The 14,888-nt window shown below is 34.0% G+C and overlaps 3 protein-coding genes across 4 annotated transcripts; 2 read left to right on the forward strand and 1 right to left on the reverse strand.

Annotated features, from left to right (window-relative positions):
- Positions 1 to 14: 14 nt before the first annotated feature.
- LOC126850937 (S-phase kinase-associated protein 1) lies at positions 15 to 2,294 on the forward strand. The gene is made up of 3 exons (XM_050594426.1): positions 15 to 238; positions 1,185 to 1,463; positions 1,606 to 2,294. Exons 2-3 carry the CDS (start codon positions 1,185 to 1,187, stop codon positions 1,813 to 1,815), a joined length of 489 nt encoding a protein of 162 aa, XP_050450383.1. The 5' UTR covers positions 15 to 238; the 3' UTR covers positions 1,816 to 2,294.
- Positions 2,295 to 2,398: 104 nt separating this feature from the next.
- Positions 2,399 to 6,681, forward strand: LOC126850900 (beta-alanine-activating enzyme). Of its 2 annotated transcripts, XM_050594363.1 has the most exons (11): positions 2,399 to 2,761; positions 2,875 to 3,133; positions 3,268 to 3,723; positions 3,813 to 4,030; positions 4,103 to 4,186; positions 4,312 to 4,400; positions 4,508 to 5,397; positions 5,478 to 5,626; positions 5,695 to 5,858; positions 5,950 to 6,213; positions 6,278 to 6,681. In XM_050594363.1, exons 1-11 carry the CDS (start codon positions 2,731 to 2,733, stop codon positions 6,671 to 6,673), a joined length of 3,000 nt encoding a protein of 999 aa, XP_050450320.1. In that variant the 5' UTR covers positions 2,399 to 2,730; the 3' UTR covers positions 6,674 to 6,681. The 2 variants fall into 2 exon arrangements, with proteins under 2 accessions (XP_050450320.1, XP_050450319.1); XM_050594362.1 differs by having other exon boundaries at positions 3,813 to 4,186.
- Positions 6,682 to 6,788: 107 nt separating this feature from the next.
- Positions 6,789 to 14,124, reverse strand: LOC126850920 (rab GDP dissociation inhibitor beta). The gene is made up of 5 exons (XM_050594397.1): positions 13,572 to 14,124; positions 9,754 to 10,167; positions 9,351 to 9,564; positions 9,094 to 9,276; positions 6,789 to 8,849 (listed from the first exon to the last, which is right to left on the reverse strand). The coding sequence occupies exons 1-5, from the start codon at positions 13,730 to 13,732 to the stop codon at positions 8,493 to 8,495; spliced, it is 1,329 nt and encodes a 442-aa protein (XP_050450354.1). The 5' UTR covers positions 13,733 to 14,124; the 3' UTR covers positions 6,789 to 8,492.
- Between the last annotated feature and the right edge of the window lie 764 nt (positions 14,125 to 14,888).

The following is a 14,888-nucleotide window of genomic DNA, read 5'->3' on the forward strand; positions in this document are numbered from 1 at the left end:
CCTTGTCCTCATCGAACGTCGAACTGTTCGAACAGACGAAAAACGGAAAAACAACGTTACAGACAATACAGCATACAGTTGATTTTCTCCATCGTTTTGAATCGGGTATCGGACGGAGATTGATGTCAGGAGCAAAGCCAAGGAAGTAACCAAGATAAGCAGCAACGAGAAGTGACGGAGAATCTCCGAGGCAAGAAGCGACGCTTGAATCGACGATTTCTATTTTGCCACCAAAAAGGTAATTATCACATTTTCTCGATTCAGTAATCCAGGTAGCTAAAAATATTTCATTCCCATGTAAACGGGATTCTTTACGCGCCGATTTGTAACATGAATAATCGAACGAGATAATATTTAGAATAAAATAAAGAATAGAATAAAAAATATACATACATAAATTAAAATGAGGCGTAAGTACGATTAGGTTAAAAAATGATTTATATAAATAGACGCTAAAGATATAAAATTACAATTATGACCAATGAGCTTATTCGTGCTGTTGCGTTTTAATTGAATATTTTGAAAATTGTCATGTATCTTGTTAATACACTCATACATCTTCTAGTGATTACCAGAAATTGAAATATCTTGAACTTAAATTTCTTATAAACCTCTTGCCTTCTTTTTTTGCCACTCAGAAAAAATTATAAATATATACCAAAAAATTCTTTTCAGAGTTTGCAAACATTCAGTTTTTTAGCACGGTCAAATGCGATTAGACTTTTATGGGTGTATGGATTAGGTTAGATTATGTTGAGAGAAAAAGGGAGAGAGAAAGAGAGAAAGCGTGGTACATATACAACGCTTTGTGTATACATCAGACAATAAGATCTTTGGTTACTTACAGACAATAGTTGCTTATCACTTTCTCTTTTTTTCTTTCTTTGTTCTAACAATTCACAATTTGTGATGTCTATTTATGATCTGCCCTTTTTCACTTATGTTTCACTGCTCGTTTAACGAATATTCCTTCCATTCCTTCGTTTTTGCTACGAAAAAGACGCTTGCAAATATAAATGCTTGAAAGATTGCGAAATTACTATACGTATTTTTAAATTATCGTTAATTATTTTACAAAAAAAAAGTATGAATCTTTAGAATACTATTCTGAAGAAGTATCATAAAATCATCTTGATTTATTATCTTGTCTTGTATAACAACATAATTTCCATCTTCATATGTAGATGCCTAACATAAAGCTACAGAGCTCCGATGGCGAGGTGTTCGACATCGATGTTGAGATCGCGAAATGTTCGGTCACCATCAAGACTATGTTGGAGGATCTCGGTATGGATGAGGAAGAAGAGGAAGTTGTGCCATTGCCGAATGTTAATTCAGCGATCCTCAGAAAGGTCATACAATGGGCTACATATCACAAGGACGATCCTCCACCACCAGAAGATGATGAAAACAAAGAAAAGCGTACTGATGATATCAGTTCATGGGATGCTGATTTTCTAAAAGTAAGTACTCTTTGTTAATTATATTGAATTTAAACAAAATTAGAGTTATAATAAATATTAATAATGTTATATAAACGAGAATCCATTATGATAAAAGTCTTAAATTTTGCTATAAACTTAGACATGAATATGTGTTTTATAGGTTGATCAAGGCACGCTGTTCGAATTGATTTTGGCAGCTAACTACCTCGACATCAAGGGTCTTCTAGATGTCACATGCAAAACTGTTGCGAATATGATCAAAGGCAAGACACCTGAGGAAATACGTAAAACATTCAACATCAAGAATGATTTTACTGCTTCAGAAGAAGAGCAGGTGCGCAAGGAGAATGAGTGGTGTGAGGAGAAATAAAATAAAAAAATAGTTTGAATATTGGAACGATTTATTATTTCTCCCCAGTAAGCTTTTTTGAAAAAAAAAATATTAAAATTGTATGACCACTTTTTCTCCTCTGCTACTATATTAATTATTTATTTTCATTAAATAAATATAAAATAATAATTGTGATTCACTGTGTCTGATATAGTCATACTTTACTTTTTAAATTCTAGAACAATACAAAATTCATTAATATCACTATAATATAATATAAGAATGCGTTCCATTTCACGCATTGAGCGCATAGATCGCCTGAAAATTTATAGTTCACGTCATTTATAGATTTCCAAACGATCTATGCGCTCTATGCATGAAACGGAATGCAACCTAAGCGTACGTGTTTATGTTGAGACACTTAAAGTTTTTAGCATAAACATATTATAAAGATTTATTTAAGACTAAATTGTACACATAGTTTAATGATATATTGAATAAAAGATTTAAAAAACTTATATTCTACTTTTTTCAAACTTTTCCTTAAAAAAAAAGAAAAAAACAGTTAATTATTTATGGAGCCCTGTTAAATCTAGGAACTTAAAAAACAAAAAACTTGATTATAAATAATGTAAAATTATTTTGCTGATTAATCGATTAAATTCCGTATAAAGTTGCATAAAGTTAATTGTATTATCATTCTTGTATTATATGTACATATCTGATACGTAAATAAATGTATTTGTAAAATAAGGTTGAGAACCCGAGTCTCCTAACCTTTATACCAAAACATAATCAGTAACGAGACTTGAATAAATATTTAATATCTAATTCTATCTTTATTTAAAAAATTAAATTTACGTGAATTTCATTAATTCGTGTTTAATTAAAAAACCTTTTATTAATTTATACGAATATTATATTACTTTTAATGTTATATCTGTGGATGTGTGTATGCTTACATGTGCAATCATGAGTCGTACAAGTGAGTACATCGATTAATATAATCAATCGCTATAATTTTGTTTTGCAAAACATGAATTTCTAAATGCATATTATATATATTTCCATTTATTTAATTATTCATATTTTTTTTAGTTAATGAAACGAAAAGATTAAAATTGCAAAATGATGACAAGCAAGATCCACAATCCTTACATAATATATGTAGTTGGCTTCATCTAAACAAAACAGCTATAGAATATCATGATTTAAAGGAAGTCAAGATTATAAGTTACAATGAATTGCAAGCGATGAAAGAAACAGTTTCGAATTGTTTGAAACCTATAGACTATCCTGAATTTATTGGTATTAACTGGGATATTTTAGAATACTGTGTTCCTTCTTTAATGCTTGGGTAAGAAAATTTAAATGTTTCTATAAATATTAATTATATATTGCATATGTATATACTGCATTATTATTTATTGCATATATATGTTTATAATATGTATAATAAACATTTAAATTCATCTTCATATTTCTTGGCAGAATCCTTGATAGTGGACATGCTTTTTTCAATGTACCTGCAGATCCATCGACATCTAATCAGATGTTTACCTGTTTACATGTAAACTATGTTTTTACAAAATATGTGACATCCAACAGGGAGATCATATGTCAATTTGATATTCATAGACAACCAATATATTTGACAAAATTAATAAATGTCCAAGGAAAAAACATTAATAAAAGATGGTATCGTTTTGCATATGCAATTGCCACTTCAGGCTCAACCGGAATCCCAAAAATTGTTAAAGTGCTGCATTCCTGCATATTACCTAATATTACAGATTTAAGAAAAATTCTTTATATAACCGACTCTGATAAAATTGCACAACTTACAAATTTTACCTTTGACCCTAGTATTGTGGAAGTTTTCTTAAGTTTTTCCTGTGCTGCAACTCTGTTTATGGTTTCAAAACTATTAAAAAGTGAAGCTAACAGGTAAATAACTATTATACAACAGATTTGAAAAATACTGAAAGAAATAAGATGAAATTTACAATGTACATATAAACAAAAATATTTTTTAGACTCTTAGAGGAAATATTCCATACCCATGTAACAGTTCTTCAAATTACTCCATCACTTCTTTTTAACATGTGGACTACTGAACATTTAAAGACAACAATCTTGGACAAAGATTCTAAATTAAGAATTCTTCTCTTGGGTGGAGAACCATTTCCTAGTATGAAATTAATATTAAAAGCTAGTCATATACAGAATATGACACGAATATTTAATATCTATGGTATAACTGAAATATCGTGTTGGTCCAGTATTAATGAAATAACCAAAAACAATATAGATGAATCTTGTTTAGGTGAACCATTGTCAGAAACTACATTTCAAGTTAGAAATGAAAATAATGAAATGATAACTAGTGGTGAAGGCACTCTTTATATTGGTTAGTTTTTAACATTATAATTAAACGAAAAACGTATAATATGTGTAATATGTAATATTACATGTAAAACATGTTTGTAGAATTTAATTTAATATAAATTATTTTTTCTTATGTTTTCAATGTAGGAAGTATCAATAGAATTTGTATCATTGAAAATGAAATTGATGAAGATTTAAATAAGCCAATTTTTCGTAATACGGGCGATATAGTTTCAGTGAGTAAGTTTCTCTCTCATTGACAAAGTATAATTTTTTAATTTTTGTCAAATTTACTAATTTTTATTAAAAACATTCAAATGTATATTATTTTCTTTCTTTTTAGACAAATGATCTAGGTAGAATATTTTATAAAGGAAGACAAAATAATATCATAAAAAGATTTGGAAATAAAGTGAATTTATGGGAACTCGAGAAAGTCACGACGGAATTAAATTTTGTACGACTTTGTGCCACATTTTGGGACGCAAAAAGTCACAAATTATATCTGTGTATATCTACTACAAAACCGAAAGAAGAATTTCCAAAATTAAAAGAAGATATAATGTCGCATCTAAAAATATTATCGGCGATATATAAGCCTGATAAAATAATTATAATAGACGATTTTAATTTTACCACTAGCGGAAAGATTTGTCATGCGTCATTAAAAAAAGTATGCCAAGAATTTGAAACAGAAATTATTATAAACGATTTGCATGTTGATGCAGAGGAAACATTTAGAAACTTTTGGAACAATCATGTACAATCTAAAGACACTGGTTTTTTAACATCAGGAGGTACGTCAATAGCAGCGCTTCAAATCTCAAGCGCTGCCGCTGAAGCCTTTAATGCGGAATTCCCCGGATTAATTGGTATATTACTTAAGGATGTTACGTACAATGAATGCATCAATTATATTAGAGATACTTTAATTGACCAAAACTGTAGCCAGAATGTCAATCGCCGCATTGACATTTCTTTTGATGACAAGTCTTCCCAAAAAATGTTTAACGCAGAAGAATCTCTAAGACAATCATCGAATAATTCTCTATCATTGTCAAATAAAGAAAATTTTCGTCAGTGGTATAAATGTAGAGGAAAAACTTACAGTAATATATTACAAGAAGAAAGTACTGTTCTCTCACAAGAAAGTATATCGAATATTAAAGTGTTAGCAACATATAATTTGCAAAAGTGCATCGATGCCTCGCCAATTGTTTACCGTTATTCCAAGTAAGAATAACTCAGAAAAAGAAAAATATTTTAATAGAAAAGGTATTATATCTTTTTCATACGCATTCGTTAATTTTTAGAACAGAATTGTACGCAACAGTCGGCTCACATTTCGGCATTATATGTACTGTTGACTTGCTAGAAACCAATAATAAATCGTACGAGATAAAATTACCAGACAGGATAGAAGCTTCTGTTTTAGTCCTAGCTGAATTTCGCGGTATTGTAGGTAAATATATTGTCTGATATTAATATAATGAAATTTACAAATAATTAATTAATAAATGATATCGATAGGTTGTTATGATGGGTACGTGTACTGTGTCCATTTAAAAACAGGCGAAATAATTTGGAAATTTCAAACGCAAGATATGGTGAAATGCACAGCAATAACGTGCACACAAGGAAGCAAAATATTTATGGGTTCCTACGATCACTATGTATACTGTCTTTCGATAAAGGTAGACGGCCTAGTGTTAAATCTGTACTACTGCCTTGAAACTGTTAATATTAATATAGTTATAATCAAATATCTTTATATATATCCATTAGGACGGTACTCAAATATGGAAAACTGAAGCTAGCAAAGGTGGAATTTGTGCTACCGGTTGTTTGCATCGACAATCGACTTCGGTTCTTTTCGGGACACTGGATGGTTCGTGTTTGGCTCTACAACAATCTTCCGGACAGATTATGTGGAAACGTAAATTGCAGAATCCGATTTTCGTCGCGCCAGTTGTTCTTCGAACCGGATATGTCTTATTTTGTTCCGTGGCTGGAGAATTGTATAGTTTCGATATCGAAACCGATTGTCAGGTAGGCAACTATCTGTCTCTTCTGTCGCTCGATGTCTGTTGTAAACAAATTTTTATTATTGCAGATGTGGCGATATGTGATATATGGCAATGTGTTTTCGTATCCCGTGATATGGAATGTCGAGTCTACAAACAACGAATATGTTATTTTGGCTAGCCATAACAAACATGTGTATTGTTTGGAGATGCCATTCAAGATGACTGAAGGAAATGAACCAAAATTAAAATATACGTTACAATTGCCTTCGCCTATTTTTGCGACTCCTTGGTGTGAAAATGGACGTATGTTTGTAGCGTGTACAGATGGTATTCTTAAAATATTCGATCTTTTGGAAGGAAAATTGTTGGCAATCAAGCAACTTCCCGGCGAAACGTTTTCCTCGCCAATTGTTCACAACGATCTCGTTGTCTTGGGCTGCCGAGATAACAATTTTTACGTTTTGAAATTGTGTGCGACATAATGTAAAAATAACATTAAAATTTTTGTTTATAAAAAAAAATGCGATATCGCTATAAATGCCTCACATTCTTCCCGATTTAAGCAAAACTGGTCGGCAAATTGCAAAAAGTACACGATTAATACAATATTATTTATTCTATTCTGTTCTTGTGTGTTACAAGTTGATGGATAATTGTGAAAGATACCCGTTGCGATCGAGAGAAATGTATATTATCTAAATACACCTCTCTATTCGTCCCACTAGATTTTCGTACATAGTGTGAAATTGCATGTGTCATTGTAATAACTGATGCGAGAGTGCAAGCGAAAGGTAAAGCTAGAAAAACAGCCGATTTATCTCTTCTTCCGACACTTGTCCACCATTAATTTGCTGTTCATTTATTCGGCGAGCACATGTATTTACGCTCTCCTTTTTATCGGATAATGACATAATATAACGAAATACGCCCGCATTTTTTTTTTATTATGCAAAAGAAATAATCTGAATCTCAAGCTCACACGAAACAACAATATTTCAACGATTCCTTCTTCTCATATTTATATATATATGTATACATATCTTTTTTTATAATATATACTGTATAGATTTATAATAATATCTATATATAATGTGAAATGCTTGGCAACTCCGGAGAGTTTGGATATTCTCCTCTTCGTTCCAACGTTTCGATATCAATTTTTTTTTTCACTTTCCATCGATTTTGTTTTAAGTGTATACGAACATGCGACTTTTCCCTAATTCTGTTTTCCGAATGCACGTTGAAGATATCTAATCGATTTGTTTCCTAAATGAGAACTCTTCAATAAGAATAAATAAATATAGATGAAATATAGTTATACTACATATACGTGCTTGAATATCGATATATAATGCGTTATATCGGCATATTATTTCTAAAATTACTAAACAATCGACAAGTAATGGAGAGTCATCGATGGAACACCTATGTCCGTGATTCTCAAAAATTCATATAAAACTAAAGCATTGCGCAATCACTTTGTTCGATAAATGCAACTTAGACATAATCTATAGTTAATTAACATTCAGACAACATAAACTTTCCCAGATTCACACAATTTCCGAAATTTTCCAGAAACGTCTCGTCTATATCTATAGAAATTCTAGCCTAGACAGATATGATACTTATATTGTTTGTTATTATTAATCAATTATCAATTTAACAGTATATTATATTTCTTATGTAGTGATATATCTATATAGATTCCTTTTTGTACAATGTAATCTGCCAATCAATATCACTTCAATAATTAAAATATGATACATATATATTGTATACACACAATGTGACACGGACGACTCGAGATTATCTTTGTCTTTTTTTATTATCTTCTATTCGCATATATATTGGCAGATTGGATTTAGTTTCATGTGAAATATAAATTTACAAGAAGAGATCTAATCTTATAATCTGGTACTTGAAGTCGTAGAAATATAGTCCAAGAGTTCTTCCATGTAAATGTAATAGAGAATTTGTGTTGCTTTCAAACAGGACTTTGAAGAGTTCATAGGAATAGCAGGAGATGAGATTAGGACAAAGTAGGAGACAAAAAGAAAGAGAGAGAATTTTGTCAACTTTACCTTCGTTTTTCATCCTCTATCAAAGAGAACCTATTTAACATAATTAGGCACAGGTCTATTCGCAAGCGTGACATCTGCCTTGAAACTGTCGCATGTCGATGCGGTCGGCGATCATCGAGTGATGATTTCTTGTTTACTCGAATATGCGAATTCACTGAGCGCTTCGATTTTCCCGAGGTGTAATGTGATGTAAAATGCACGGCACACTTCGTAATTACGGTTACTGATCCTCGTCGCCAAGCTCATGCTTAACTTTGTTAAAGTCAAATTCTTCACCGGTAGCACGCTTGAATATATCGAGTACATCTAAACAGGTTGTCTCGAAGTGTGTGGTCGCGTCATAACTGGTAGATATGAATATCTGACTGTTGAGACCCTCATCTACCGGCACCATATAATCGGAGATGCTGAAAAACTTCTGTTTGATCGGACCGAGCAAATCCAGACCGGGTTTAATTTCAGCTTCTGGATTTTTTGTTTCCACTGTGGTTGAGACCATAGCGATAAACCAGCCCTTCGCCGCTACTTGATGAGTATGCGATACAAGAGACACGTAGATATCGGAATTGCGACCAACCTGTGGAAAGAATGAAACGTTTAAATATATAAGAAAAATAAGAAATCCTTACAAATATTACAATGTCAAAATTCATATCTATGTGAATAAATAATCTGTAAAGTATTATATGTTAGATTTTAAAATTAAAAATAGATTGTTATAGAGCTCTTTAAAGTAAAAGAAAAGGCTATATTAGAATATAATTACAATTCCTGGAACCTTAACATACGCTTAAGGGAAGAAATGCATAATGTTCAATTACCTGCTTCTGAGGAATGATGATTTGCGTAGATAGCGCGTCAGCCGTGTTTGGAATCGGATGATCCATAAGACATATGCATCTTATCACCTGACCGACCTTCTTCACGCAATCGGGTACATACGTAGGATCACAAAAAACTTGTTTACATTGAGCTGTCTCATCACCAGAACGGACGCCGACCACCTAGGAAAAATAATGATCGACTTCAGCGATTGAGTTTAATCACAGAGATATAGCAAACGTAACGGGATACTTACCTTGCCATCCTTCATGACGATTTCATCAATCGGTTTATCTAGCATATACGTGCCGCCGTAAATGGCGCTAAGTCGCGCGAATCCCTGAGGAAGTTCGCCCAGACCGTACATCGGATAAAGATACGGTGACTTTCCGTATCGTGCTAAACTGTCGCTATATAATTTGATCCTCCTGATGGTAATTATCGCAGTTTGGTCTATGTAATCATCATTCCTGATTAAAAAACAAATAAGCATACTTTGAAGATGGACATTGATAGATAGATATTTAGTAGATTTTAAGTTGTATGTTCTTATAAAAAGCATTCTCGCAAAAGACAATGAAAAGAAATGCGTTTATTTCATAGATTTTTAATCTCATGATAATTTAATCTCTTTGAAATAAATCTTGATCAATTATTACCTGTACAACGCTAATGCGTGTCCAGTAAAGTCCTGCGTGTTTTTGTCGAGGCTGAATTTGTTGTAGAGCGCACTCATATTATTCTTGAAGGGATCGAAGCCGTCCCACGTCTTCGGATCGTCCTCCTGCATATTCTGCACCCACATGAGAAAGTTGCGGAACCGCCGTTTCTCGAACAGACCCATCAGGTCGCTGGATAGAGCCTCCTGCTGATCAATCGGCACTTTGGAGATTTTGCCTGACTTGTATACGTATGAGCCTTCCACCGACTTGAATTCCAGATATCGCGTTACGCCCGTGTGAATGAGTAGCTTGACAAGAAGACCATTTGCCATCAAAAACTTAGGAATCAGGTCGACATTCCAGTCTCGGCCACGGCCATAACTCTCGTCCGGCGGCGGAGCCTTGAATTTTCTAAACAATATAAACATCATTATGAATAAGCGATAATACAACACGTGGTCACAAAATAATTAATTTTTATTTATGTAATAAATTTATCTATATAATAAATTACAACGTTTTAAATAGCATAATGTACAATAAAGTTTGATAAAGTAAAACTGAATTTTTAATTAAAAATAATTGCTTTTCACGAGATAATTAGGCATTATATATAGATGTCTTCTCTGTCTTTTAATTATCTTACGCGAATTTATCACGAAGAAAATTTATCACGACAATTAATAAAGGGATTTATCACAAACAAGGCATCAACTAGTTAGTTTCTTATCAATCGTAATTAAACGCTCATGTCGGACGCTTCCGCTTCCATAGGCTTTATCTACGTTCAGAATAAGAATTATTTTTACACAGAGGTTCTGTATAAAAGAGGGAAGGTTCTGTTGTGCTGTATAAAGCAATAATATACGACGTAAATGTTCATGAATCTGCATTCGTTGCATTCATCCAATTGACAACTTGTCACTAAATGATGATTGAGCGATATGGCGAGCATCAAGGACAATTTATTGATAGCGCGATAGGTACGCAATGGATTAGCTGCATGATAATGATTTATTGAAGGCTCGCGATGATCGTTCTTCTTTATTGCTTTCTCTACACCGATGATGCAAAGCGCGAATCCATAGAGAAATACGTTGCGTACAACGTAAACGTAATTGCACAATTTTATGAGCGATATAAAGATGTGTGGTACACAGAGTCATCCACTTATTCTCTTTGCGCAATCTATTGATTTTATTTCTGTGTATTTAAATCTATTTTAATTTTACATATATATTTTAGTTAATTTTATAATTATTATACAAAAATATATGTAAAATTACTCAAATTGGTATACAATTAAAAAATATAATATACTGTACGTATTAAAGAGATATTATTGAATGATGAAAAAAGTACATAAAGAGAAATATGTATCACACGGCATATCTATTCGCATTTTAAATTCAGGCTAATTACTTTTTCCACTTGTCCAGATACGTCAGATTTGCATTTGTAATCACGAGACGGAAAACTACCGGGATTCGCGTGTCGCGATGTGCGTTTTTCCGCGAAGCACATAATTACGTGTAATCTCTTCGAAACGGTCGTCGTTCCGCTTTCCATCTGCATTCGGCGCGAATAGAGCCTCTTCCTCCTTCTCCTCGACCTGGACGAACTTTCATGTCCGCGCGCGTTGCTGTACAAAAGAATGTAACGGATATATCAAATGTTTGCAACAGGATATCCGTGTTTTTCAGATGACATTACATCTTTTTAACAGAATACGCTTTTTAACAGTCACTATATAATGAAACGGCGCGATAAGAGAAACAGAAAAAGGAAAAGATTAGAGAGAGAGAGAGAGAGAGAGAGAGAGAGAGAGAGAGAGGAAGACAGAGAGAAAGAAATAATCGTGAACTTTTGACACACTTGATCGCATTTTTTACGCGATTATCATGAAAGAACTGAATAAAGAAATGCCATGGCGAAATTGTTGTAAACGAAAGTCGAAAAACGCAAAACATTTCGAACATTATTTTTTTCGTTATCTTTCTCTATTTTTTTATATATCACGTAATGTGACATGTGCATTTCATATAATTGTATCTACAGGGTATTTAGTTTTTATCGTAAATTTTATCGCAATAGAAGAGAAAATAAATTTTTTAATAATTAAATAAAATTATTTAAAATTTGCAAACATTCACAGAGTAAAATCATTATTTACTAAAATATTTAATATTTTGCATAGATAACGATGCAGCAGATAAACGTATATATGTGTGTGAGATTCTGTAGATCCTGTATATATAATACGTTAAAATCTACTGAATCATGTCAACATGCTATTATAATGCTACTACCTGTCGGAAGTTTCTAAATGAAATGTCGACAAACACGATTAACAAGGTCGTTCGCGAAAAGTGTAATTTGACATGAGAGAGAAAAAGAAAATAATAAAATATGAAAAAAAGAACTATAAACCCAAGAAAAGGAAAGTAAACAAGAAACGAAAATAAGTAGTAATAAAAAAAAAAGAAAAAAAGAACATAAAATGTAGAAAAAAGACAGAAAAATTTAAAATTAAAAAAATAAATAGGAAATAAAAACTGCAAATAAAAATAAATTAAATCGCGGCGTAAAATTGAAGAATTTAGCGCAGAGCGAAATCTGATCACGGCGGTGACAATTTTGCCACGTTCAATCGAACAAGTCTCTCTCTCTCTCTCTCTCTCTCTCTCTCTCGCATGGAGGGCGGATACCATTCTTCCTCTCTTCCTCTCCCTCTTGTTCTCTCTTTATACTCAAGTGTAACCGTTGCGAGGCCGGTGGTACCGAACTTTCCGCTATGTACTTTCGACCGGTAGCAACGACCGGAATTCGCAATTAGTGTTGAGAGCTCGTTATCCTTACGATGAAATACAGTGTGTCCATTTTTGTGCTCCAAAATATTTTGGATCGTATAAATAAATCTGTTTGTTCGACCTTCTATTTTTCTTCTATTTCTCTTTTTTTCTACATTTTTTTCTGAAGTTTGATATTTTATTATAATATATTTTAAACGATTTTTATCTGTAACAGTTATTATTGTGATTATTTATTATATTTACTCTTACAATATTTCGTTGAAGATGGTTCAAAATAATAATATCCTCTAACGGGAGGGAATATAATTATTCTATATACATAATTATTTTATATATTATGTTCTAATATATTCAATAATTTTGACACACGATTTACACGAAAGTAAAATCGAAAAAGAGAGCGGGACCAATATATATACATATATTACCTGCATCAGGCATATCTCGACATCGACTTCGATCAGTCGCGAAAAACGAGAAATTCGGACAATTTTGCGGCGTCGATTCACGCGCGCCGCGGTAATGCGGGCTCGAGAATCGATACACTTTTCCCCTCCCCCCTCCATCCCTTTATCCTTGCTATATACGACGCAGTTCCGACGATTCGGTGCGTTCCCCGCGGGAATGTATCCTCTCTCTTTCTCCCTCCTCCTTCTCTAGTCGCTGTCGTCTCTCTCTCTCTCTGTCCGCGGAGATAATCGACCGGTGAGATTTCGATCGGCAGAAAAAGGGAAGAAAATTCCCGTATGAAGATCTGCCAGCTGTTGACGATCTTCCGCCTATGTGTCGCGAGAGGAGGAGGAGGAGGAGGAGGAGGAGGAGGAGAAAAAAGATCTTTGTGATATGACATAAATGCTTAAAGAAAAAACGTCTGTGAAGAGACGTTTGATGCTCGGCAGGTGAGGTTCCCTGCATCTTCGTACCGCTTGACAGAAAGACTTGACGGAGAGGATACAGGGATGGAAAAGAGAAGGGGAAACGAAGGACAAAACGAACACTTACCCGAAGAGGTCCTCGAGGGGCGTGATGGAGGCTGATTCGCCACCGTAATACTTGTTGCGGTCGATGTGCAGCACTCGTTTACCGCTGACGGAGAGCATGCCCGAGAGGATGCACTCCTTGAGGCCGGTGCCGAGCACGATCGCGTCGTATTCCTCATTCATGTTCGCGCCGGATTAGAGGAGCCGGGTCGACGAAGACGAGGAAAGAGAGTGAAGGTAGACGAGTAAGCTGTCGTGCGAACTGTCGCGCGGCTTACAAGCAGCCGAGTGTGTCTTGAACCTACGCGTTTCTTCCTCCTCTCGTCTCTCGCGATCCTTTCGCAGACGAAGTCGAGAAAATTCGCGTCGCGCGATTTCTACGCGATGTCTATCAAATGACACGACACGGTACGGCGCGAAACCGAAGGAAGACCAGCTCTTTCTCTTTTGCTATTCCGAGTCGACGGCGATGACGACGGTGGCGGCGGTGGTGTCGGCGGTGACGATGGCGATCAGGCGGTGACGTTGAACTTTTCCACTAGGCTGCGTCCCGCGTTGCGAAGAGGCACTAAAGCTGGGCACAGCATGATATACGTAAGGTCGAATATTCTTGTTGGATTCTGAATATCGACGATGATTCTCCGTTCAGTGATGATCAGTTATTGCTTCATTTGATGTGCATGAAAAAAATCAAAGTTTTATAATTTTTTATCTCGTATCCTCGAAGGATATAACGCTTATCTCGTTGTTTATTGGTTGGTACGATAAAAATGGTGGATTTCAAAATTAGATGTAACTTTACAATCGATTATTAAACTCTGTAACAAAAAAACAAAGTTAAAAAAAATTGTCCAAAATTAACATTAATTTTTAATTTCTGCTCATAAATCTAAATTAAATAATATTATATACGTAGAATCACTCAATTTATTGATAGTACGATAATCGATCAAAATTTTTCGATGTAATGAATGACATACCAAGCAATAATCCAACCAATCGGATTCCGTATCAACCGTTATTTCTTGCCTAGTAACATTTCGCGTTTTGTCGCATCTATTTTTTCTTATTGCTTGCATTTAGTCACCAACAGAAAGCGCCAATTTCGCGGCCAACTCGTGATGGACGCATCGACGTCTTAATATATAAACATCTATGGACGAACGTTATGTCAAGCGCGATGGGGGAAAATCTCTCCTACAAGGTTTGCGCATGCGCAAGTACGTCATTAAACATCTGATCGGTTTCAGCAGATTCGTGCTAAGATGTTATGACTTTTTGCTACGGCCGTATAAATTATCACTACTTTTTCTTATAATTTATTATATTGCTAACACTA

The sequence above is a fragment of the Cataglyphis hispanica genome, chromosome 7 (assembly GCF_021464435.1).
Source record: "Cataglyphis hispanica isolate Lineage 1 chromosome 7, ULB_Chis1_1.0, whole genome shotgun sequence".
In the NCBI taxonomy this organism is placed as follows: domain Eukaryota; kingdom Metazoa; phylum Arthropoda; class Insecta; order Hymenoptera; family Formicidae; genus Cataglyphis; species Cataglyphis hispanica.

What these genes read in the sequence shown, in the direction of transcription:
- LOC126850937 (XM_050594426.1), top strand. Translation starts at nt 1,185, where the DNA reads ATGCCTAACATAAAGCTACAGAGCTCCGATGGCGAGGTGTTCGACATC. An exon ending in GGGATGCTGATTTTCTAAAA is followed by an intron (nt 1,464 to 1,605) that starts GTAAGTACTCTT and finishes TGTGTTTTATAG; the next exon opens with GTTGATCAAGGCACGCTGTT.
- LOC126850900 (XM_050594362.1), top strand. Translation starts at nt 2,731, where the DNA reads ATGCTTACATGTGCAATCATGAGTCGTACAA. An exon ending in GTTCCTTCTTTAATGCTTGG is followed by an intron (nt 3,134 to 3,267) that starts GTAAGAAAATTT and finishes ATTTCTTGGCAG; the next exon opens with AATCCTTGATAGTGGACATG. An exon ending in TGAAGGCACTCTTTATATTG is followed by an intron (nt 4,187 to 4,311) that starts GTTAGTTTTTAA and finishes TTTTCAATGTAG; the next exon opens with GAAGTATCAATAGAATTTGT.
- LOC126850920 (XM_050594397.1), bottom strand. Translation starts at nt 13,732, where the DNA reads ATGAATGAGGAATACGACGCGATCGTGCTCGGCACCGGCCTCAAGGAG. An exon ending in CCCCTCGAGGACCTCTTCGG is followed by an intron (nt 10,168 to 13,571) that starts GTAAGTGTTCGT and finishes TATATTGTTTAG; the next exon opens with AAAATTCAAGGCTCCGCCGC. An exon ending in TCGTCATGAAGGATGGCAAG is followed by an intron (nt 9,277 to 9,350) that starts GTAAGTATCCCG and finishes TATTTTTCCTAG; the next exon opens with GTGGTCGGCGTCCGTTCTGG.